Source organism: Schistocerca nitens, chromosome 7 (assembly GCF_023898315.1).
Source record: "Schistocerca nitens isolate TAMUIC-IGC-003100 chromosome 7, iqSchNite1.1, whole genome shotgun sequence".
NCBI classification, from domain to species: domain Eukaryota; kingdom Metazoa; phylum Arthropoda; class Insecta; order Orthoptera; family Acrididae; genus Schistocerca; species Schistocerca nitens.
Window position 1 is genome coordinate 266,589,896 of NC_064620.1, and position 24,944 is coordinate 266,614,839.

A 24,944-nucleotide genomic window follows, 5' to 3' on the forward strand; every position below is an offset into this window, starting at 1 on the left:
CCACAGATCGTATTGTGGCAAGTGATAATAAATATTTTAAGAAAAGTAATAAACATTCAGTGCAAACGAAAATAATATCAGGTACACAAATTGTTGCAAATAAATGAACACAATAAAGCTAACTGAAATATATTTTCAATAATAATAATGCATATCAGAGAAAAAAAAACTCTTAAGGCATTTATATTTTATCATAACATATTTTTCGTCGTATTGTATTCATATATTCATACAGTAAATATTGAAGAGTATCGTATCTAATGGCAATATTGTCAACTCACAGCCTTTGTGATGCTGATTTGTTTACATATAGTTATAAGTGATATATCTATCTGGTGACTTGGATCTCTCAAAATACGTACATTTGTTGAAGTGCCTTAATAAATAATTAAAAGTGCTACTGTGTGTGTGTGTGTGTGTGTTTTTTTTTGTTTGTTACAAAAGCTGTAACTTAAAAACATATTCTGCCAAAGTTATTTGTGTACATGTTAGGTATGTAAAAGGCGAAAATTTTAAAAGGCAGTAAGGTAATTAAACAAGATGTCCGAAAGAATCAGGCGTAGAGAGACAACTTCTGGCGAGTCTGAAGGATTGTCAGAAAGCTCTTTCGATGGTCTGGACGTCAAGAAAGGCTCAGAAGGAGTAAGTATGAAAAACTAATTTATTTAAATTTTTCATCATATGTTGACGAATAGAAACATTACTAGACGTCAGCGAATATCTACCAAATAAAGTGTATATAGGTCGGAAGTGTAAAATTTGGATGAACCTTTCTTGAATTATAGACACAGAACATTACTAAACAGTAAGGGTTGCCATCGAAAATGCAGTGTTTTGTTAAGTTCCCCAAGCGGCGTAGTTTATTTTTCTGTCAGAGCCATGTGGCAGAACACGCAAGTCTAGCACCGACGCGTTGCTTCGCTTTCAAGAAATTTTTTTGTTAGAAATCAGAATCAGAAGCACAAGAATTGGAGTCCCATTGTGTTCTTTACGTCCATGGCGTATGAGAATCTTATTTTGTAAATTGCCAGACGTGGCCTCGATCAAATCAGCTTTTTTCAGGTGTGAATTTTAAATGAATTAATTGAGAGCATCTGGTAACATAAAGGGAGTTAGATCTGAAGAGTTCTTTTTATAACTTGCCTGATTAAGGAATCAGTTTTTAGAGTTAGCGTAGATGTATAGAAATATTCAATTTGTCACAATATTTCTTTGAACAAAATATTTGTGTGCCCATTTAGACAATGAGGAACGCCACTAATGCAGCATAATTTGAGTCAGTAGCAGAACCCTTCCTGAAATTCAAACCGTCTTTTCCAATTAAAGCTCAAGGGGTTTATGAACAATGCACTGAAAACTCTCCCATATTCAGTTAGGTCCTACAGAAGTTTCTAGTCAATTACAGGTTTTTGACTGCACATGTTTGCATTAATGGTGGAGAAAGAGTGCACCACTGAAGGAAGATAATGTAATAGAGATTTTGGCTCGTTAATTTTGCGGGAAATATATTGGGGTTGTGTAGATCATTCACATTGTCCATTGCCCGTTTTACTAACACGTTTCAAAGGAAAATTTGTTATATAGACTGCAAAACTATTGTTGAATAAGGCAAACTGCAAGACCTGGTAGTTGATAGGTTTTCCTATCTTGTGCCCAAGAAAATGTTCAAGCCCAATAATTAACATTCCCCGTGCTCTGAGAAGCCCAAGTAACTGTTTTTGTTTTTTTTTGTTTTTTTTTTTTTAATTATTTATTTATATTCAGAAAATCAGTAAGTTGTATGCTGGCACTCACAATTGAGTTTACAACTGCAATTTATACTGAGTGTGCTTTTCACTCCATGTCCATTCCTGGTCTCTGATCACATAGTGGTGGATTGGGGAGGGAGGGAGGTGAATTGAAGAGAAACACAATGGGCCTACAAAACTATAACAACTGTAAGGGATGACCACATACTAATGAGGGTATGACGTGTTTTTTTTTTTTTTTTTTTTTTTTTTTTTTTTTTTTTTTTTTTTGGGGGGGGGGTGTTTATAAGAGCCTGCTGGCCAATATTCCTCCAGCAGTAGCGCCTCACCACCTCTGGAAACGATAACAGGTCGCAGCAGTCGGTGTCGCTACTGGACGGTGGTGACTTCATGCATTCTGCTCTGTCATCAGCTTTTGAAGGAGCCCTGCCAGAGCTGTAGTATTGCCCAAGTTTACCTTTCAGAGGACCTGACTAGCTTTTTCCACCTCATCAGCTTCCTGAATAAATATTGTTGCATTCTGAATATATCTTCTTACTTTATAGTGAGTGGTTACCACAGTGATAGCATCTCTCTCTCTCTCTCTTTCTCTCTCTCTCTCTCTCTCTCTCTCTCTCTCTCTCTGTGTGTGTGTGTGTGTGTGTGTGTGTGTGTGTGTGTGTGTGTGTGTGTGTGTGACATTTTACTGTATGGGCATCAGCCAGTTCAATGTTCCAAACTAGATTTGTGAGCTACTTTGACAGAAAATTGTGATAAATCTGCTGTACACTGGGCACATGTTCAACAACTAGGCTGTTGTACCTAAAGAGTTGAGCAGAATCACAAAGTTTCAGCATGGGAGTCACCTGAGATCTTGAGCAACAGTGAAGCAAACTTGATGGCCTTATCACAGGCATGGTAACTGGCGTCCCTATACTGCTTATGAAACTGTAATTCGGTGTGTGCTTCATTGAGGACCCATGCATTCATCCTGTAAAATATATTAAAAACCCGCCTCGATTGCGAAAAAAGCACCTAGTGTCAAGTGTTAACCCAGGTTTCGGCGTAGGTAACTACACCTTCTTCAGAACAACAATAAAACCCACAAGTGCCTAGAAGACCTTTGTCAATTATTAAAAGAACACCATAGCTATACATTTATAAACAAAAAAGAAAAGGAAAACACAAACAGTACATATGTACAAAGTCAAAAGCACTACTTAACTTACTGGTGTACGCTCCACCTCACACCGGCCTATGTTCGATGGGCTATGACCCGCCATAAACTGTAGCTACAAATGGTCGCTCACTTACAAGCCTGACCCGCTATCTATGCACATGCGCAAGACAAGGGAAGTTACTTGAATGCATTTGGCTTTTTAATATATTAACCAATGATTGCTGACGCGCTGCGATGTTGAAGGTTTTTACATCCTGTAAAAAGTTGATCAAAATTGGAGAAGGTTGAGTGAAAACCATCTTTAAATTTAGTTGCATTGATGTGGAATGTTCCCATTGTGTTCTAATGACTGTAACACACAACATGTGTTTGGTAAGTTAGTACCCATACTCGCACAGTAATTTTCCTGTGTATCTCAATACTTTACCATGCACATTGAGCTTTAATACATGATATGACACACAGTTTATTTCATTCTTCATGATTGGCGAACCTTGTGAGAATGTTTTACTTGCAGCAGCCATTCCCAAGTGGAACAACGTCCAATTGGGTTTTACATTATGCTGTGAAAGATCAGTTTTGTGTGATTCAAAAAATCCAGCACTACAATTGCAGAGTAACCCACAATGGCATGAGGTAATACTTCCATATATCCATGAAAATTCGTTGGTCCAGTACGGAAATTGAACATTTTGACTCGAATGATGCCTTATCATTGTGTGTGATGTCTACTGTGGAGAATTCGGTTTGTTCCTATCCACAAGGTACCGACAGGTTACCAACACTTGAGCCCCTGTATTCTATTTTACTTGGAACACCATCCGATGCTTAAGGAATTCTATTTGGTGTTTAACGAATGCTTATTATGACGACATTCACTTTGCTTTCTGTTTCAGCAGTCATATGTCCTATGCCCGACCATCCATTCACATTCATAATGTTGCGATCAGTGACATTGTTTCCAAATGCGGCTCATACATCCACACCTGGCCTTAATTTCAGCCGGAACACACCAGATCGGCATTCTGGTGCCTCCCAGGAAGGTGTTTTTGTAACTCACTGGAACTAATTGACACTTGAGGCGTGTGTGTGTGTGTGTGTGTGTGTGTGTGTGTGTGTGTGTGTGTGTAGGGAGAGGGGGTTGGTGGGTGGGTGGCTCTCCCTAGTATACTCAAGTTAAGTTCATTCAGCAATTACACTGCAACTACAAAATTGTTAAGTATTTCATGGCCACTTGTCGACAGATTGCCTGTTGTCTTGTGTCTTGGGTTCTTCGGCCTACATTTGTTTGATGTTTTTTCTGACGTTCCTCTAACATGAGGGGCTGGCATTGTCAAAGCTTCCCCATGCACTGCTGGTGGCGGCAGAGGGTGAAGCTTTGATAATGCCAGCAACTCGTGCTAGTGTGACGCCTATAAAATCATCAAACAAATGTTGGCCGAAGAACCAGAGACAGAAGCCAACAGGCAGTCTGTCTACAGTCCAACCAATTGAACAGTAAGGCTGACAGCCGTTGATAACATGATGTCATAGTCACAAAGACTACAAAGTTGTGCCAGTATGTGTGGAACAGAACTAGAAAGCAAAGTGACAGTGCTACAGTGGCCGATAGTAGCAACTGTTGTTTATATTAAATCTTGTGGTTTTATTGTTGTGATTATTAGAAATTATATTTTAAAAACCTGAATTTCAGAGTAGTGTTTTGTTAAAGTGATTTCTCATTGTAACTTTTATCGCAAGTTTAAAAAAAAAATCAAAGCTTGTGATTTATGTGGCTGCTTATTCTGCACTTTGTGCTGCTGTGTCCAGTTCGTCCGACCACTTAGCAGTCATAATGGTGGCAGGCAAATCCTTTTGGATTTTCCATCCTAACTCATAATGCTGATAGTCCCTTCTTGAGTTGTTCAAATGTACGTGCCGTATTCAGCCCATCATTATACATAGCACATGTCTTTGCGTCACTCACTAATTGTATCTTAGGCATATGCAATTGTATGTTGTCGGCCAGTTACCCAAACCAGCAGCAGCTTCCCAGTTTTCATTAATTGCTGACATAACCTCAGTTGGTATACTCAAAAAAGGAGCCACTAGACTAGCTGCAATAGGATCCACAGAAGGAATAAGTATACTGACTTTGCCTTCACTGCACTGGCTTTTCTGCTCTCGCTATCTGTCGTTAAACTGTCCAAAACTTCAGCTGGTTTCTGCTTGGTCATTCCCATGTTTCTGGCATTTCTGCAACCTCTATCTGATAATACGAAACAATATACTTACAGTACACCACCAAACAAGGACATATGTCACAAAACATTCAGACAGAGGCACAAGGAATAACAACAGTAATTCTTAGAACAGTTCAGAGCCCATTGAGACTCTGAACACTGATGTGCTTCATGCCCCCAATGTTGGCATGTCTCACATTGTCTGGACAACAATGCATACACATAATTCATGACATGCTAAATTATCCCCCCTTGTGGGTCTGTGGGTTAGAATAGGCCTGCGGTATTCCTGCCTGTCGTAAGAGGTGACTGAAAGGAGTCTCTCACATTTCGGCCCTTCTGTGATGATCCCCTGTAGGGTTTGACTTCCATTCTTCAAAATTTTCCTGAAGAGTGAGCCAATTGGGAAAGGGCGCCTTACATTGTGCATCGTGCCCATAGTGCATTGAGATCTTTAACCCCTTTTCTCGTCGTCGCATTGCAGTCCCGCTCATTCTCCATCTCTTGGGTTGAGGATATATTTCTGGGTGCAGTTTCCACCATGCACTATGCGGTGTCGCTTTCTGCACCTACGACGACCATGGACTCCTTTGCATCTGATATCCAGCATGGTAGCCAATCTGTTGTGGTGGGGCCGCCATGTACCCTGTTGGTTGTAGCCCTCTGACAACACAAGGATCGCTCTGCTGATGCCTGCGCCGTTAACTCCCCACATATGCCAAGGAGTAGATGCCTATCTCCCTGGGGCATCGGGACTCCCGGCAATGGCCATCCTGCCAGGTGGCCCTTGCTGAGGCTGGGTGGCACCCGTGGTGAGGGCCCCTGGTCGGAGTGGGTGGCATCAGGGCGGATGACACGCGATGAAGCGTAGTACATCATCTCTCGCTGGTGGACCTCCACCAGCAGTCTCTAAGCGATCGAGGTCTAACCTCAACCTAAGAAAATCCGACCCAATTTCATTCCCCTCCCTGGCCACACCATGCGAGGAACGCATGGCTAAGGATGGCAGTGAAGCTTATTCACCCCAGTACCTCGTCTCTATGCGAGTTGATCAGGAATCATTCATGTCAACGAAGTCTCAGTTCTTTGTGGAGCATTTAGAGGAAAAGTTTGGGGAGGTGGAAGGCTTGTTCAAAATGTGCTCTGGGTCAGTCTTGGTCAAAGCAACTTCCTCTACCCAGTCACGGGTGCTCTTCACCTGTCACAAGCTGGGGGATGTTACTGTTTCCATCATGCCCATATCTTCCACAGGGATCTGCTTTTGCAGTCTGACGATAAACTGCACTCCAACCCAGAACGATGACGTGTTCACTTCGTCCAGCGCATCCATTGGGGTCCGAGGCATTAATAAGATTGCCACCAGTGCCTCCATCTTGACCTTCGAGGGTGACGCATTACCCGAAAAGGTCAAGGTAATGGCTTACTGCTATGATGTGAAGCCATATATCCCTCCCCCAGTGCGGTGTTTTAAATGCTGGAAGTTTGGCCATATGTCTTCCCGGTGTACTTCGAGCGTCGTATGTTGAGATTTTGGACGTCCTTCACATCCCAATACTCCATGTGCCCCACCTCCCATCTGTGTTAACTGCAGAGAGAACCATTGCCCTTGCTCGCCGGACTGTAGCATTCTACAGAAAGAATGGAAGATAATGGAACAAAAGACCCTGGACTGCCTGACCTACACTGAAGCTAAGTGAAAATATGAGAGGCTCCATCCTGTGCGTAAGACATCTACCTACGCCGCCACTGCGACAACGGTTCTACCATCTTCTGTTTCGCCATGTACAGTTGGCTCTCAGAGCCGTCAGAATCTACCTGCCCCCTTGGTGATGGGGGGCACTTCGCTCCCTGTTGCTCCTGCACTACCTACTTCAGCAGCAACACCCCCGCCCCCAACCGTCGGGGACATCAGTCCCCACTTCTCAGCTGCAGAAGCGTAAGTCTTTTTCGGCTGCTCTCGCCAGGAAGAGGTCCCTTGGGTCACTCCCTTCCTGGGTTCTGACCAGTGGTAAAGCGGATACCTGCCAGTGGCTGAAGCAACCACAGGTAGCTGGTCGTAGGGCTTCACGGCCCTCCTCAGTCTTTGAGACTGACCCATTGAAGCTCTCCCAGACAGAAACCCCGAAGGAACAGCGAGAGAAACCAAAAAGGAAGAAGGCATCCAAGAATCCAGACCTTATGGAGGCACCCATACCAACGCTCCCTACAAGCTCTGCGTCTGAGGATGAGGTGGTGATTCTGGCGTCCGCTGAGGACCTAGATCTCGCCAGACCCTCATCCACAAAGGATGTCACTCGCACAGGTACTCTATCGGTGGCAGCAGATGACACTGAGATGTAACCTGCCTCCTTCAGCACTTCATGCCTTCCCATCCTAACATTGACGTCATCCTCCAGTGGAATTGCAGCAGTTTTTTTCCACCACCTTGCTGAGCTCCGACAACGTATCAGCCTTCACCCTTTTTTCTCCATTGTTCTCCAGGAAACTTGGTTTCTGGCGATGCGAACCCTTGTCCTCCATGGCTATCAGGGTTATTATAAGAATCGGGAAACTTACGAGAGTGTATCTGGTGGAGTCTGTGTCTATGTCCTTCACTCTCCTTACAGCGAGCGTGTCCCTCTTCAAACACCTTTAGAGGCTGTCGCTGTTTGGATGTGGACGCCTCAGGCTGTTACTGTCTGCAGTCTCTATCTTCCACCGCATGGTGATGTCCCGCAGCATGTATTGGCTGCGCTGATAGCCCAACTGCCACCACCTTTTCTAGTACTGGGCAACTTTAATGGCCATAACCCTTTGTGGGGTGGATTGGTGGCAACAGGCCAAGGCACTGTCGTTGAGCAAGTGCTGGCACAGCTCGACCATTCTCTTTTAAATAATGGTGCCTCCACACCATTTCAGTGTGGTGCGTGGCACATACTCAGCCATCGACCTTTTGGTCTGCAGCCCTGGCTTTCTACCATTTGTGCAATAGAGTGTACATGATGATTTGTGTGGTAGTGACCACTTTCCGCTCTTTCTGTCACTGCCCCAGTGTCACTCTCCTGGGAGCCTCCCCAGATGGGCTTTGAATGAGGCTGACCGGGCTTGTTTGCCTCCATTGCCACTATTGAGCCTCTATCTCATGGTGCCTTTGATGTGGTAGTTCACATGATAACCACCGGCATTGTTTCTGCAGCGGACTCTGCAATTCCCTGTTCTTCCGGGTCCCCTTGGCGGAGTACTGTGCCTTGGTGGTCACTGGAGATCGCTGAGGCGATTAGAGACCAGAGGTGGGTCCTTCAACATCATAAGTGGCACCCATCACTGGACCACCTCCTTGCCTTTAAGTGGCTCCGTACCTGAGCCCGACGCCTTATTCGCCGACGGAAGCAGGAGTGCTGGGAAAGGTATGTCTCCACCATTGGCCTCTGTACCTGTCCATCACAGGTTTGGGCCAAGATTGGGCGATCCTGTGGATATCAGACCCCCATCAGCGCACCTGGGATTTCCCTGAATGGAGCAGTCTGTACTGAATCAGACACAATTGCAGACCCCCCTGCGGGTTCGGGGGTTAGAATAGGCCCGCGGTATTCCTGCCTGTCGTAAGAGGCGACTAAAAGGAGACTCAAATGTTTCGGCCTTATGTGATGGTCCCCTCTCGGGTTTGACCTCCATCTTTCTAAATTATTCCGAAGAGCAAGCCAATTGGGGAAGGGCGCCTTACATGGTGCACTGTATCCGTCGTGCATTGAGACCTTTAGCCAGCTTTTTCGTCGTTGCAATGGTGTCCCACTCGTTTTCCATCTCTTGGGCGAGGATACGTCCCTGGGTGCGATTACCACGCTGCACTCTGCAGTGTTGCTTTTAACTTCGACGATGACCTTGGACATTTTTGCACCTAAGATCCAGCACGGTAGCCAGTCCGTTGTGGTGGGGCCACCATGTACCCTTTTGATTGTAGCCCCCTGACAACACAGGGATCGCTCTACTGATGCCTGCGCCGTTAACTCCCCACGTATGCCAAGGAGTAGATGCCCATCTCCCTGGGGCATCAGGACTCCCGGCAATGGCCATCCTGCCAGGTGGCTATTGCTGCGGCTGGGTGGCACCCGTGGGGAGGGCCCTTGGTCGGAGTAGGTGGCATCAGGGCGGATGACCCACAATGAAGCGTGGTACATCATCTCTCGCTGGCGGCCAGCCACCAGCAGTCTCTAAGCGTTCGAGGGCTCATTTTAAAGCTAACGTTTATGACCCCAAATCATTCCCATCCCTTGCCACACCATGGGAGGAACGAAAGGCAATGAATGACAGTGACGTGTATTCGCCAGGTATCTCGTCTGTACCAGAGCTGATGGTGACTCGTTTCTATCCGTGAAGCCTCAGTTCTTTGTAGAGCATTTAGAGGACAAGTTTGGGGAGGTGGAGGGCTTGTCCAAAATGCGCTCTGGGTCGGTTTTGATAAAAACGGCATCCTCTGCCCAGTCAAGCAGGTTACTTGCTTGTGACAAGTTGGGGGATGTTCACGTTACCATCACCCCACATAAGAGTTTAAATATGGTCCAGGGTGTTATTTTCCATAGGGACCTCCTTTTGCAGTCTGATGACGAGTTGCGCGCCAATTTAGAGCGCCGAGGTGTACATTTCGTCCGGCGTGTTCATTGGGGTCCGAGGGACAATCAGGTAGCTACCGGTGCCTTCATCTTGGCCTTGGAAGGTGATACCTTACCAGAGAAGGTCAAGGTGATGGTCTACCGGTGTGACGTCAAACCCTATATCCCTCCCCCGATGCGGTGCTTTAAGTGCTGGAAGTTCGGTCACATGTCCTCTCACTGTACTTCTAGCCTCACATGTCGAGATTGTGGACGCCCATCTCATCCCGATACTCCATGTGCTCCGCCTCCCGTCTGTGTCAACTGTGGAGAGCCTCATTCCCCTTGCTCGCCGGACTGCAGTATCTTACAGAAAGAACGCAAAATCATGGAATATAAACCCTGGACCGACTGACTTACACTGAGGCTAAGCGGAAATTTGAACGGCTACATCCCGTGCGCATGATGTCATCTTATGCCTCCACTGTCACTCCTGCTCCAGCTCCAGCTCCTTCAGCTGCAAGATATACAGTCAGCTCTCATAGTCAGAGGACCTCACCTGCCCCCTTGACGATGGGGGCCCCTTCTCTCGCTGTTGCTCCCACACCATCTACCTCGGGAGCAGCACCCACTAAACCACCAGGGACACCAGTCCCCACTTCTAAGCCGGAGAAGCGTAAGTCTTCTTCGGCTTCTCTCACTCAGAAGGGATCCCTTGGGTCACTCCCTTCCCAGGTTCCTACCAGCGGCACAGCAGACACCAACCAGTGAGTGAAGAAGCCACAGGTCGCGTGTCGACGGGCTTTGCGATCCTCTTCGGTCCCAGAGACTGACTCCAATAAGTCCTCTCAACAATGGCAACCAAAGGAACAGCGAGAGAAAACGACTTTGAAGACCCGTAAGACCAAGGCACCTGCGGTGGCACCTACTCCACCGTTACCTAAAAGCTCTGCGCCTGAGGATGAGGTGGTGATCCTTGCGTCCGCTGGGGACCTCGATCTCGCCGATCCCTCAGACGCAATGGATAGCACTTGCACGGGTGCTCCATCGGAGGCAGCAGGTGACCCAGCGGCTTAATCTGCCTTCCCAGTCCTGTCACGCCTTTCGACGCAATGGACAATACCATCCTCCAGTGGAACTGCAGCGGTTTCTTCCACCATCTAGCTGAGCTCCGCCAACTTATCAGCCTTCACCCTTTCTTCTGCATTGCTCTTCAGGAAACTTGGTTTCCAGCAATGCGAACCCCCGCCCTCCGTGGCTATCGGGGTTATTATAAGAACCGGGCAGCATATGAAAGGGTGTCTGGTGGCGTCTGCCTCTATGTCCTTCACACTCTGCACAGCAAGTCTGTCCCTCTCCAAACACCTTTAGAGGCTGTCGCTGTTCGGGTGTGGACGCCACAGGCTGTTACCGTCTGCAGTCTTTACCTTCCACCGGATGGTGATGTCTCGCAGCATGTCCTGGCTGCGCTGGTAGCTCAATTGCCGCCACCTTTCTTGCTATTGGGCGACTTCAACGCCCATAACCCTCTGTGGGGTGGGTCAGTGGCAACAGGTCGAGGCGCCACCGTTGAGCATTTATTGTCGCAGCTCGATCTCTCGATTTTAAATGATGGTGCCTTCACACACTTCAGTGTGGCGCATGGCACATACTCCGCCATTGACCTTTCAATCTGTAGCCCTAGCCTCTTACCGTCTGTCCAATGGAGTGTGCATGATGACCTGTGTGGTAGTGACCACTTTCCGATCTTTCTGTCACTACCACAGCGTAACTCTTCTGGGCGCCCTAGCAGATGGGCTATGAATAAGGCTGACTGGGACTTGTTCTCCTCCACTACCGCCATTGAGCCTCTCTCTAATGATGACATTAATGCGGTGGTTCAATCGGTCACCACCGGCATCGTTACTGCCGCCGAATCTGCCATTCCCCATTCCTCTGAGTCCTCTCGGCGGCGGACTGTGCCTTGGTGGTCGCCTGAGATTGCTGCAGCGATTAAAGATCGCCGGCGGGCGCTACAGCATCACAAGCGACATCCCTGCATTGAACACCTCATCACCTTCAAACGGCTGTGTGCGCGGGCCTGCCGCCTTATCCGCCAAAGCAAGCAGGAGTGCTGTGAGCGGTATGTGTCCACCATTGGCCTCCATGTCTCTCCATCGCAGGTCTGGGCCAAGATCCGACGCCTCTATGGCTATCGGACCCCTGTCAGCGTCCCTGCGCTCTCACTGAATGGAGCAGTTTGTACAGACTCCGGCGAAATTACCAACAGCTTGGCAGAGCATTTTGCTCTTAGTTCCGCCTCTTCCAATTACCCACTGGCCTTCCGCTCCATTAAAGAGCGGATGGAACGTCGGAGCCTTTCGTTTCGCACCCACCACCCAGAATCTTACAATGCTCCATTCAGTGAGTGGGAATTTCGCAGTGCCCTAGCCGCTTGCCCTGATACCGCTCCTGGGCCAGATGGCATCCACTGTCAGATGCTGAAACACCTTTCAGTGGACTGCCAGCGGCGCCTCCTCGATCTTTACAACCGTCTTTGGGTCGGGGGGGGGGGGGGGGGGGGAGTTTCCGTCGCAGTGGCGGGAAAGCATTGTCATCCCCGTTTTGAAACCTGGAAAGAACCCTCTGGAGGTGGACAGCTACCGTCCCATTAGCCTCACCAACGTTCTTTGCAAGTTGCTTGAGCGGATGGTGAGCCGGCGCTTGAATTGGGTACTGGAGTCTCGGGGCCTTCTGGCTCCGTCTCAGGGTGGGTTCTGTAAAGGCCGTTCCGCCACCGACAATCTGGTGAGCCTGGAGTCGGCCATCCGTACTGCCTTTGCCCACCGTCAGCGCCTGGTCGCTGTCTTTTTCGACATTTGGAAGGCGTACGATACGACATGGCGTCATCACATCCTTTCTACGCTTCATGGATGGGGTTTTCGGGGTCCTCTGCTGATTTTTATCCGCAATTTTCTGTCGTATCGTACCTTCCGCGTGCAAGTCGCGGCCTCGTATAGTTCCTCCCACGTCCAGGAGAACGGTGTGCCACAGGGTTCTGTTTTAAGTATCTGCCTGTTTTTAATAGCCATTAACGGGCTCGCTGCGACCGTGGGAAATTCTGTCTCCGCTTCCCTGTATGCTGACGACTTCTGCCTTTACTACAGCTCTACTGGCATTGCAGCTGTTGAACGTCAGCTACAGGGCGCTATCCGCAAGGCGCAGTCTTGGGCTGTAGCTCATGGGTTCCAGTTTTCGGCAGCCAAGACCTGCGTTATGCATTTCTGCCGGCGACGTACTGTCCACCCGGAGCCGCGGCTTTATCTTGCCGGCGAACTTCTTTCAGTGGTGGAATCACACAGGTTTTTGGGGGTGGTTTTCGATGCCCGGTTGACTTGGCTGCCTCATATCCGGCAGCTTAAACAGGCGTGTTGGCGGCATCTAAATGCTCTGAGATGCTTGAGCCACACCAGCTGGGGTGCCGACAGGTCTACCCTGTTACGGCTCTACCGAGCGTTAATCCAGTCCCGTCTGGATTATGGGAGCCTGGCTTATGGCTCCGCTTCCCCATCTGCGTTGCGGGTGCTGGACCCCATTCTCCACAGCGGAATACGCCTTGCTACTGGTGCTTTCCGCACCAGCCCTGTGGACAGCATACTAGTGGAGGCAGGTGTCCCTCCACTGCGGTTACGACACCAACAATTACTGGCTGCTTATGCTGCCCATGTTTTTAGCTTGCCCGGGCATCCAAATTACCGTGTCCTGTTCCCGCAGTCAGTCGTCCATCTGCCAGAACGTCGGCCCCGGTTGGGTTGTCCGATCGCCGTCCACGTCAAGGAGCTTCTCTCCGGGCTTGGGTTTTTCCCTGTTCCACCTCCTTTCCGGGCACCTCTGCGTACACCCCCGTGGTGTGTCCCTCGCCCTTGCCTTCGGCTCGACTTGGCACGGGGCCCGAAGCCCGAAGGACAGTCCCTCCGGAGGCCTTCCGATGCCACTTTTATTCCATCCTGGCCACGTATCAGGGCTCTGGAGTTGTTTACATAGACGGCTCGATGGTTGCTGGTCGTGTCGGTTATGCTCTGACTCTAGGGGATCACTATGAACACCATTCATTGCCAGCTGGCTGCGGCGTTTTTACTGCTGAGCTGGTCGCCATCTTTCGTGCCCTAGAGTATATCCGCTTCTGCTCAGGTGAGTTCTTCGTCATCTGTAGCGATTCCCTGAGCGGTTTACGAGCTCTCGATCAGTGTTTCCCTCGTTCTCGTCTGGTGATGGCTATCCACGAGTCCCTGCATTCTCTTGCCCGTTGCGGCCGCTCTGTGGTCTTTGTGTGGACCCCTGGTCATGTCGGTATCCCGGGCAATGAACATGTTGACTGCCTGGCCAAACAGGCCACCAGTGAACCCACCCTGGACATTGGCCTCCCGGAGACTGATTTGCGGGCAGTCTTCCGCCGCGAAGTTCTCTCGCTTTGGGACACTGAATGGCACAATCTGCCCACGCCAAACAAACTCCGTTCTCTCAAGGCGACGACGCGTGTGTGGCAGTCATCCATGTGCGACACTCGCAGAGATTCAGTTGTTCTTTGTCGGCTCCGCATTGGCCACACCCGACTGTCTCACGGTTATTTATTGCGTCGTGAGGCCCCGCCTCTCTGTCGCTGTGGGGCGGTTTTGACGGTGGTGCACATTTTATTAACTTGTCCGCTTTTAACTGTGCTCAGGCAGACATTTGTGCTGCCTGATACGCTCCCTGCCCTTTTACTAGATGACTCTGCCATGCTGGACTTAGTTTTGCGTTTTATTCGGGCAGGGGGTTTTTACCGTTTAATCTGAGTGTTTATGTTTTTTAGTGTTGATTCTGGCTTTTAGCCTCTGATTTTAAACTGAGTTTTTAATGTGTTCTTGGTGGTTGGCTTTTCCTCTTTTTTTCTCTATGGTCGGCCAACCACCGTCACTCTCTGTGTGTTTTAATTTGTTTTTTCTGATCTCTGTCGGAGTCTTTCTTGTCCCATGTCGTCTGACGTCTTTCCTGCTGTTCGTTTTTCTTCTCTTTGGGTGGTTTTAATTTTTTTTGGAAAAAGGGACCGATGACCATCGCAGTCTGGTCCCTTTAATCCCACAAACCAACCAACCAACGATTGCAGAATTCTTAGCAGAGCATTATGCTCAGAGTTCTGCTTCTACGAATTACCCACTGGCCTTCCGGTTCCTGAAAAAGTGGTTGTAATGTCGGACCCTTTCATTCTGTACGCACCACCCCGAATCGTACAATGCTCCATTCAGTGAGTGGGAATTCCGAAGTGCCCTAGTTGCTTGCCCTGATACAGCTCCTGGGCTGGATCGCATCCACTATCAGATGCTCAAACACCTCTCAGTAAACTGCCAGCGACACTTCCTAGACCTTGTCAACCGTATCTGGTTTGAGGGTGTGTTCCCGTCTCAGTGGCGGGAAAGCATTGTCAGACCAGTGCTGAAGCCTGGAAAGAACCCACTGGAGGCAGACAGCTACCGCCCCATTAGCCACCAACTTTCTGTGCAAGTTGCTTGAGCGCATGGTGAGCCGGAGGTTGAGTTGGCTACTTGAGTCTCGGGGCCTTCTGGCTCCGTCTCAGGGTGGGTTCTGTAAGAGCCGCTCTGCCACCGATAATCTGGTCTGCCTGGAGTCTGCCATCCCTATGGCATTTGCCCACTGTCAGCATCTGGTTGCTGTCTTTTCTGACATGCGGAAGGCTTACAATACAACATGACATCACATCCTCACCACGCTTCATGGGTGGGGTCTTAGGTGCCTGCTCCTGATTTTTATTCAAAATTTTTTCGCTTCGTTCCTTCTGCGTGCGAGTTGGTCCCTCCCATAGTTCCTCTCAAGTCCAGGAGACTGGGGTTCCGCGAGGCTGTATCTTGAATGTCTGCCTCTTTTTAGTTGCTATCAATGGGCTAGCTGCAGCTGTGAGAATGTCCGTATCGGCTTCTTTGTATGCTGATGACTTTTGCCTATACTATAACTCCACTGGCATTGAGGCTGCTGAACGACAATTACAGGGCGCTATCCACAGGGTGCAGTCTTGGGCCGTCACGTACGGCTTCCAGTTCTCGGCCACCAAGACTTGCTTTTTTATACCCGGTTGACTTGGCTCCCTCATGTTTGGCAGCTTAAACAAACATGTTGGCGCCATCTTAACGCTCTTCGTTTTTTGAGTCACACCAGCTGGGGCACCAATCGGTCTACCCTTCTATGACTATATCAGGCATTGATTCAGTTCCATCTTGATTTTGGGAGCCTGGCATACAGTTCAGCTTCGCCTTCCACATTGCGGTTGCTTGAACCCATACTTCACTGTGGGATCCGACTCACAACTAGCGCTTTCCGCACAAGCCCTGTAAACAGCATACTTGTGGAGGCTGGTGTCCCTCCATTGCGGATCTGGCGCCATTGACTACTGGCCGCTTATGCTGCACATGTTTGTAGCTTGCCTGAGCATCCAAATTACCGTCTCCTGTTCCCCAACTCGGTCATCCATCTTCCCGATCGGCGGCCCTGGTCAGGGTGTCCGATTGCGGTTCGCATCTGGTCTCTTCTCTCTGGGCTTGAGTTATTCACTCTCCCACCTCTTTTCCGGGCCCATATGTGTGTACCCCTGTGGTGTGTGCCCCGCCCATGCCTTCAGCTGTATTTAGCACAAGACCTGAAAGACTCAGTCCCTCCTGAGACCCTCCGCCAACGCTTTCTTTCCATCCTTGCCGCGTGTCCCGGCTCTGTCGTAGTTTGTACCGACAGTTCGATGGTTGCTGGTTGTGTTGGTTATGCCTTTACACTTGGGGGACAATCTGACAATGCTTATTGCTGGATGGCTGCAGTGTTTTCATTGCCGAGCTGGCAGCCATCTCTCGCGTCGTAGAATATATCCACTCTTGCTCAGGTGTGTCCTTAGTTATCTGTAGTGACTCCCTGAGCGGTTTACAAGCCATCGACCAGTGTTTTCCTCTCTCTCGTCTGGTGATGGCTATCCAGGAGTCCATGCATACTCTTGCCCATTGCGGCCGCTGCGTGGTTTTTGTGTGGACCCTGGGTCATGTCGGCATCCCGGGTAATGAACATGTTGACAGACTGGCCAAACAGGCTATCAGTGAACCGGCACTGGAGATTGGCCTTCCAGAATGTGATCTCCAGTCAGTATTGCGGCAGAAAGTCCTTGGTACCTGGGGTGATGAATGGCACACCGTGCCTTCACCCAACAAACTTCGGATCATCAAGGAGACTACAGGTGTGTGGCGCTCTTCCATGCGAGCCCTTCGCAAGGACTCAGTTGTTCTCTGCCGGCTGCGCATTGGCCACACCTGGCTGAAGCACGGTCATTTATTGCGCTGCGAGACCCAACCTCAATGTCGCTGTGGATCAGCGTTGACAGTGGTCCACATCTTGTTGGACTGCCGCTTTTAACTGCGCTCAGACAGATGTTTGCGCTGCCTGATATGCTCCCTGCATTTTAAACAGATGACGCTGCCTTGGCAGGCTAAGTTTTGAGTTTTATTCAAGCAGGGGGCCTTTATCGCTCTATCTGAGGGTTTGTCTCTTTTGTGTGTTGCATCTGGCCTTTGGCGTACAGTTTTAGAGTGGGGTTTTTTGAGTGTCTCTTGGTGGTTGGCCTTTCCTTTTTTTGTTTCCATGGTCGGCCATCCACTGTAAACCTCTGTGTGCTTTTAATTCATTTTTTTCTGGTTTTTGTCTGTGTCTTTCTTGTTCTGTGTCGTCCCTTGTCATCTCCATTGCTTGTTTTTATTCCCTGTGTGTTTTTAATGGTCATGGAGAAAGGGACCAATGACCTTTGCAGTCTAGTCCTTTCAACCCCACAAACCAACCATGCTAAATTGTAATATTGGCTGCAGATAGTACTCTCTATCTCACTGGCCACAAATAGTACTCTCTAGAATTCTCCCTAAACTGTGAAGATCCGCAGGTCCTCTGGTTTGTCAAACTGTACCCAAAACTTTCTTTGCACGTCGGTTCTATCCACTATTGGCATGCACAGAAACTGCACAACAAATGCCACAAAAATATAAAGCCCACTCGCCAAACTCATACAGTTGGTACCTCAGGTCGGAGCTGGCGTAAGCAGTATCACCAGCTGAGGTCAGCAGGGCAGCTGTAGCTGGCAGAGACCACACACTGTGGCCAATGTGTGAGAGTCCCACATTGGGTCATAGAATGTGGCACTGGGAAGGATGGTACTTGGACTGTAGCTTCCAGCAAGATTGACATGTGAGGCATGTGCCCACTCTGGACGATGATCTGCACCAATGGAAGCATGCAGGAACTGGTGGACATTGACAGAGAGACTGGGCTGTCCCCAGCCCAGGCTTGAACAGGCATCCTGTCCCGTTGGCCACCAGCAGGAGGTGGTCACTCAGAGGGGACACAGTTGTACAAAGACACTTAAGTTGTCTACGTACAGTCCTCAGAACAGGTAGTTGCCTGCTGATAATGGAGGCAAAGTGCTAGGTAGATGAGTGGATATTTTGTCTGCCACTGCAGCAGTCTCCACCTTCAAGTCAGCAGCTGATGGAGATGGCAGTGGTTTGCAACTCATACATATCTTTGTGCAGTCGTGTACAGAGAGTGTCAGTGAGCATCTGAGAACAGCTGAGTACATCTGAGAGTGAGAATCTAATATGGAGGGTATTTATGAGAGTTTGCTGGCCAGTGTTTCTCCAATAGCAGCATCCCCATCCCGGAAGAGACGGCAGGTAATTGCAGCTGAGTGTCGCTGTTGGATGGCAATGTCTTCAGTTAGCAATTCTGCTGTTCTTACTTAATCAGTTCCTGAAGGAACACAGCTACTGCATGGTGTTGTCTAGGAGCGAGTGGACTAGGCCTTAAGTAAAAGTTGAACATCATGACCAAAATATTTATTGAACAATGTATGCTTAAAAAATCAATCAAACCAGTTAAGAAAAATTTACTTGTAAGCTTCCAATAGTTAATTAAAAACACGTAAATACAATAACAACAATTCTTGCAAAGGTGATTAAATTTCATAAATGTGCACATCCCCAAACATGTGCTGCGGTGGTTACTTTGCATTCAAGTAACACTCTAATACACTGTTCCACATTGTACTTTTAAAAACATGTTGTTGTTGTTGTTGTAGTTGTTGTTGTAGTTGTTGTTGTTGTTGTCTTCAGTCCTGAGACTGGTTTGATGCAGCTCTCCATGCTACTCTATCCTGTGCAAGCTTCTTCATCTCCCAGTACTTACTCCAACCTACATCCTTCTGAATCTGCTTAGTGTATTCATCTCTTGGTCTCCCTCTATGATTTTTACCCTCCACGCTGCCCTCCAATACTAAATTGGTGATCCCTTGATGCCCCAGAGTGTGTCCTACCAACCGATCTATTCTTCTAGTCAAGTTGTGCCACAACCTTCTCTTCTCCCCAATCGTATTCAGTACTTCCTCATTAGTTATGTGATCTACCCATCTAATCTTAAGCATTCTTCTGTAGCACCACATTTCGAAAGCTTCTATTCTCTTCTTGTCCAAACTATTTATCATCCATGTTTCACTTCAATACATGGCTACACTCCATACAAATACTTTCAGAAACGACTTCCTGACACTTAAATCTATACTCGATGTTAACAAATTTCTCTTCTTCAGAAATGCTTTCCTTGCCATTGCCAGTCTACATTTTATATCCTCTCTACTTCGACCATCATCAGTTATTTTGCTCCCCAAATAGCAAAACTCCTTTACTACTTTAAGTGTCTCATTAGCTAATCTAATTCCCTCAGCATCACCCGACTTAATTCGACTACATTACATTATCCTCGTTTTGCTTTTGTTGATGTTCACCTTATACCCTCCTTTCAAGACACTGTCCATTCCGTTAAACTGCTCTTCCAAGTCCTTTGCTGTCTCTGACAGAATTACAATGTCATCGGCGAACCTCAAAGTTTTTATTTCTTCTCCATGGATTTTAATACCTAATCCGAATTTTTCTTTTGTTTCCTTCACTGCTTGCTCGATATAGATATTGAATAACATCGGGGAGAGGCTACAACACTGTCTCACTCCCTTCCCAACCACTGCTTCCCTTTGATGTCCCTCGACTCTGATAACTGCCATCTGGTTTCTGTACAAATTGTAAATAGCTTTTTGCTCCCTGTATTTTACCCCTGCCACCTTCAGAATTTGAAAGAGAGTATTCTGGTCAACATTGTCAAAAGCTTTCTCTAAGTCTACAAATGCTAGAAATGTAGGTTTTCCTTTCCTTAATCTAGCTTCTAAGATAAGTCGTAGGGTCAGTATTGCCTCACGTGTTCCAACATTTCTACGGAATCCAAACTGATCTTCCCCGAGGTCGGCTTCTACTAGTTTTTCCATTCGTCTGTAAAGAATTCGCGTTCGTATCTTGCAGCCGTGACTTATTAAACTGATAGTTCGATAATTTTCACATCTGTCAACACCTGCTTTCTTTGGGATTGGAATTGTTATATTCAGTCTGTGAGGGTATTTCGCCTGTCTCATACCTCTTGCTCACCAGATGGTAGAGTTTTGTCAGGACTGGCTTTCCCAAGGCTGTCAGTAGTTCTAATGGAATGTTGTCTACTCCTGGGGCCTTGTTTCGGCTCAGGTCTTTCAGTGCTCTGTCCAACTCTTCACGCAGTATCATATCTCCCAATTCATCTTCATCTACATCCTCTTACATTTCCATAATATTGTCCTCAAGTACATCGCCCTTTTGTAGACCCTCTATATACTCCTTCCACCTTTCTGCTTTCCCCTTATTGCTTAGAACTGGGTTTCCATCTGAGCTCTTGATATTCATACAAGTGGTTCTCTTTTCTCCAAAGGTCTCTAATTTTTCTGCAGGCAGTATTTATTTTACCCCTAGTGAGATAAGCCTCTACATCCTTACATTTGTCCTCTAGCCATCCCTGCTTAACCATTTTGCTCTTCCTGTTGATCTCATTTTTGAGACGTTTGTATTCCTTTTTGCCTGCTTCATTTACTATATTTTTATATTTTCTCCTTTCATCAATTAAATTCAATATTTCTTCTGTTACCCAAGGATTTCTACTAGCCCTCGTCTTTTTACCTACTTGATCCTCTGCTGCCTTTACTACTTCATCCCTCAAAGCTACCCATTCTTCTTCTATTGTATTTCTTTCCCCCATTCCTGTCAATTGTTCCCTTATGCCCTCTCTGAAACCCTGTACAACCTCTCGTTTAGTCAGGTTATCCAGGTCCCGTCTACTTAAATTCCCACCTTTTTGCAGTTTCTTCAGTTTTAATCTACAGTTAATAACAAAGAGATTGTGGTCAGAGTCCACATCTGCCCCTGGAAATATCTTACAATTTAAAACCTGGTTCCTAAACCTCTGTCTTACCGTTGTATAATCTGTCTGAAACCTTTCAGTATCTTCAGGCTTCTTTTATGATTCTTGAACCAAGTGTTAGCTATGATTAAGTTATGCTCTGTGCAAAATTCTACTAGGCGGCTTCCTCTTTCATTTCTTAGCCCCAATCCATGTTCACCTACTACGTTCCTTCTCTCCCTTTTCCTACTTATGAATTCCAGTCACCCATGACTATTAAATTTTTGTCTCCCTTCATTATCTGCATAATTTCTTTTATTTCATCATACATTTCATCAATTTCATCGTCATCTGCAGAGCTAGTCGGCATATAAACTTGTACTACTGTGGTAGGCGTGGGCTTCGTACCTATCTTGGCCACAATAATGCATTCACTATGCTGTTTGTAGTAGCTTACCTGCATTCCTATTTTCCTATTCATTATTAAACCTACTCCTGCATTACCCCTATTTGAATTTGTGTTTATAACCCTGTATTCACCTGACCAAAAGTCTTGTTCCTCCTGCCACCGAACGTCACTAATTCCAACTATATCTAACTTTAACCTATCCATTTCCCTTTTTAAATTTTCTAACCTACCTGCTCGATTAAGGGATCTGACATTCCACGCTCTGATCCGTAGAACGCCAGTTTTCTTTCTCCTGATAATGACATCCTCCTGCATAGTCCCCGCCCGGAGATCCAAATGGGAGTCTATTTTACCTCCCGAATATTTTACCCAAGAGGACGCCATCATCATTTAATCATACAGTAAAGCTGCATGTCCTCGGGGAAAAATTACGGCTGTAGGTTCCCCTTGTTTTCAGCCGTTCGCAGTACCAGCACAGCAAGGCCGTTTTGGTTAGTGTTAAAAGGCCAGATCAGTCAGTCATCCAAACTGTTGCCCCTACAACTACTGAAGAGGCTGCTGCCCCTCTTCAGGAACCACACGTTTGTCTGGCCTCTCAACAGATACCCCTCCGTTGTGGTTGCACCTATGGTACAGCTATCTGTATCGTGGAGGCACACAAGCCTCCCCACCAACGGCAAGGTCCATGGTTCATGGGGATCTATAGAGAAAGGTCAAAGATAGAAAATTGTAGCGAAGTACAGGAAGACCTGTAGTTTCTCTACGCTTGTTTCAGGGATTGTCAGTTGACACTTTCGTGCCCTGCAGTGGTAGGTACACACTCAGTGATTGATGATTCCCAGATAGTGTGTAAGTCATGCCTTATTAGATGCACCACCTATAGATCACCGGTGTGATGTAAAGCCTTATATGCCTCCCCTGATGCAGTGTTTTAAGTGCTGGAAGTTCGGCCATATGTCTTCTCGCTGTACTTCCAGCGTCACATGCTGAGATTGCGGACGCTCATCACATCCCAATACTCTGTGTCAACTGTGGAGAGCACCATTCGCCTTGCTCGCCTGAGTGCAGGATTCTACAGAAAGAAAGGAAAATCATGAAGTACGAAACCCTGGACAGACTGACCTACACTAAGGCTAAGAGAAAATTTGAACGCCTGCATCCTGTGCGCATGACATCATCTTATGCTGCCGCTACATCAGTTCTGGCACCATCAGCTCCGCCAACCCAGGTCACCTCTCAGAGCCGGAATTCTACACCTGCCCCCTTGATGATGGGGGGCATTTCCCTCCATGTTGCTCCTGCACCACCTACTTCGAGTGCAACACCCCCCCCCCCCCCCTCCTGGCCTGCCCCCCCCCCCCCCAAATGGGGCACATCCGTCCCCACTTCTAAGCCGGAGGAATGTAAGTCTTCTTTGGCTTCTCTCGCTAGGAAGGGGTTCCTTGGGTCACTCCCGTCCCAGGTTTTTTCTAGTGGCAAAGACGACACCCACCAGTGGCTGAAGAGCCCAAAAGCAGCTGGTCATAGGGCTTCACGCTCACCCTCAGTCCTGGCGACTAAGCCAGTGAAGTCGTCCCACTCGGGGAAACCCAAGAAGCAGCAAGAGAAATCCAAAAAGAAAACCCCTAAGACCAAGGAAATTGCAGTGGCACCCACACCACCGCTGCCTACAAGCTCTGCGGCTGAGGATGGGGTGGAGATTTTGGAACCCGCTGAGGACCTAGATCTTGCCAGACCCTCAGATGCAATGGATATAGACTGCTTAAGATATAAATCGGTGGCAGCAGGTGACTATGAGGCATAAACTGCCTCACTGAATGTGCCATGCCTTCCTAGTCTCACGATGTCATCCTCCAGTGGAATTGCGGCGGTTTTTTCCACACCTGACTCAGATACGGCAACTGTTAAGCTTTACACCTGCTATCTACATTGCCCTCCAGGAAACCTGGTTCCCAGCAATGCGGACCCCTGCCCTTCGCAACTATGAGAGATATTACAGGAACCGTAGCGACTATAATCGAGTGTCAGGTGGAGTTTGCGTTTATGTCCTAAACTCTGTCTGTAGTGAACATGTGCCCCTTCAAAGCCCTCTTGAAGCTGTGGCTGTCAGAATAAGGACGACGCAGAAAATAACTGTCTGCAATGTATATCTTCCTCCAGATGGTGCAGTACCCCTGACTGTATTAGCTGCACTGATTGATCTACTCCCTAAACCTCTCGTACTTCAGGGAGATTTTAATGCCCGTAACCCCTTGTGGGGTGGTACGATGCTTACTGGCTGAGGCAGAGATGTCGAAACTTTACTGACGCAATTCAACCTCTGCGTCTTAAATACTGGGGCCGATACACATTTGAGTGTGGCTCGTGGTAGTTACTCAGCCATTGATTTATCAATTTGCAGCCCAGGACTTCTCCCATCTATCCACTGGAGAGCACATGACGACCTGTGTGCTAGTGACCACTTACCCATCTTCCTGTCACTGCCTCAGCGTCAGGAAGGAGCATCGGCGAGCTCTACAGTGGCATAAGCGGCACTCTTCCCTGGGGCACCTCATAGCTTTTAAACGGCTCCGTGCCCGTGTTCGCTACCTTATCAAACAACGGAAGAAGGAGTGTTGGAAGAGATACGTCTCCACCATTGGGTGCCACACGTCACCTTCCCAAGTCTGAGCAAAGATCAAACGTCTTTTCAGGTACCAGGCCCCAACAGCTGTCGCCGGTGTTACCATAAATGGCAAGTTATGTACCGACGCAAACGCGATTGCTGAGCACTTTGCTCGAGCCTCTGCATCGGAGAATTACTCACCAGCCTTTCGCACTCAAACAGCGGCTGGAAGGGAACATCCTCTCATTCACTACATGCTGCAGTGAATTCTATAACGTCCCATTTACAGATTGGAAGCTCCTCAGTGCCCTTGTACATTGCCCCGACACAGCTCCTGGGCCTGATCGCATCCACAGCCAGACGATTAAACATCTCTCATCTGACTACAAGCAACATCTTCTCGTCATCTTCAACTGGATCTGGTGTGATGACGTCTTTCCATCGCAATGGCAGGAGAGCACCATCATTCTGTTGCTCAAACCCGGTAAAAAACTGCTTGATGTGCATAGCTATCGGTCCATCAGCCTCACCAACGTTCTTTGTAAGCTGCTGGAACGTTTGGTATGTTGGCAGTTGGGTTGGGTCCTGGAATCAGGTGGCTTGCTGGCTCAATGTCAGGGCGGCTTCCGCCAGGGTCGCTCTACCACTGATAATCTTGTGTCCATCGAGTCTGCATCCGAACAGCCTTTTCCAGATAGCAACACCTGATTGCTGTCTTTTTTTGACTTACGTAAAGCACACGACACAACTTGGCGACGTCATATCCTTGCCACATTTGTATGAGTGGGGTCTCCGGGGACTACTCCAGATTTTTATCCAAAACTTCCTATCGCTCCATACTTTCCATGTCCAAGTTGGTGAATGCCATAGTTCCATCCATATCCAGGAGAATGGAGTCCCGCAGGGCTCTGTATTGAGTCTCTCTCTATTTTTAG

The 24,944-nt window shown here is 47.8% G+C and overlaps 1 protein-coding gene across 1 annotated transcript in view; it reads left to right on the forward strand.

Moving 5' to 3' along the window:
- Positions 1-450: 450 nt before the first annotated feature.
- Positions 451-24,944, forward strand: part of LOC126194801 (protein CASC3-like) — a 115,533-nt gene continuing 91,039 nt past the window's right edge. Inside the window, exon 1 of the mRNA XM_049933111.1 lies at positions 451-642. Coding sequence (XP_049789068.1) covers positions 541-642 — 102 coding nt within the window. The 5' untranslated portion in view covers positions 451-540. The remainder of the gene's footprint in view (positions 643-24,944) is intronic.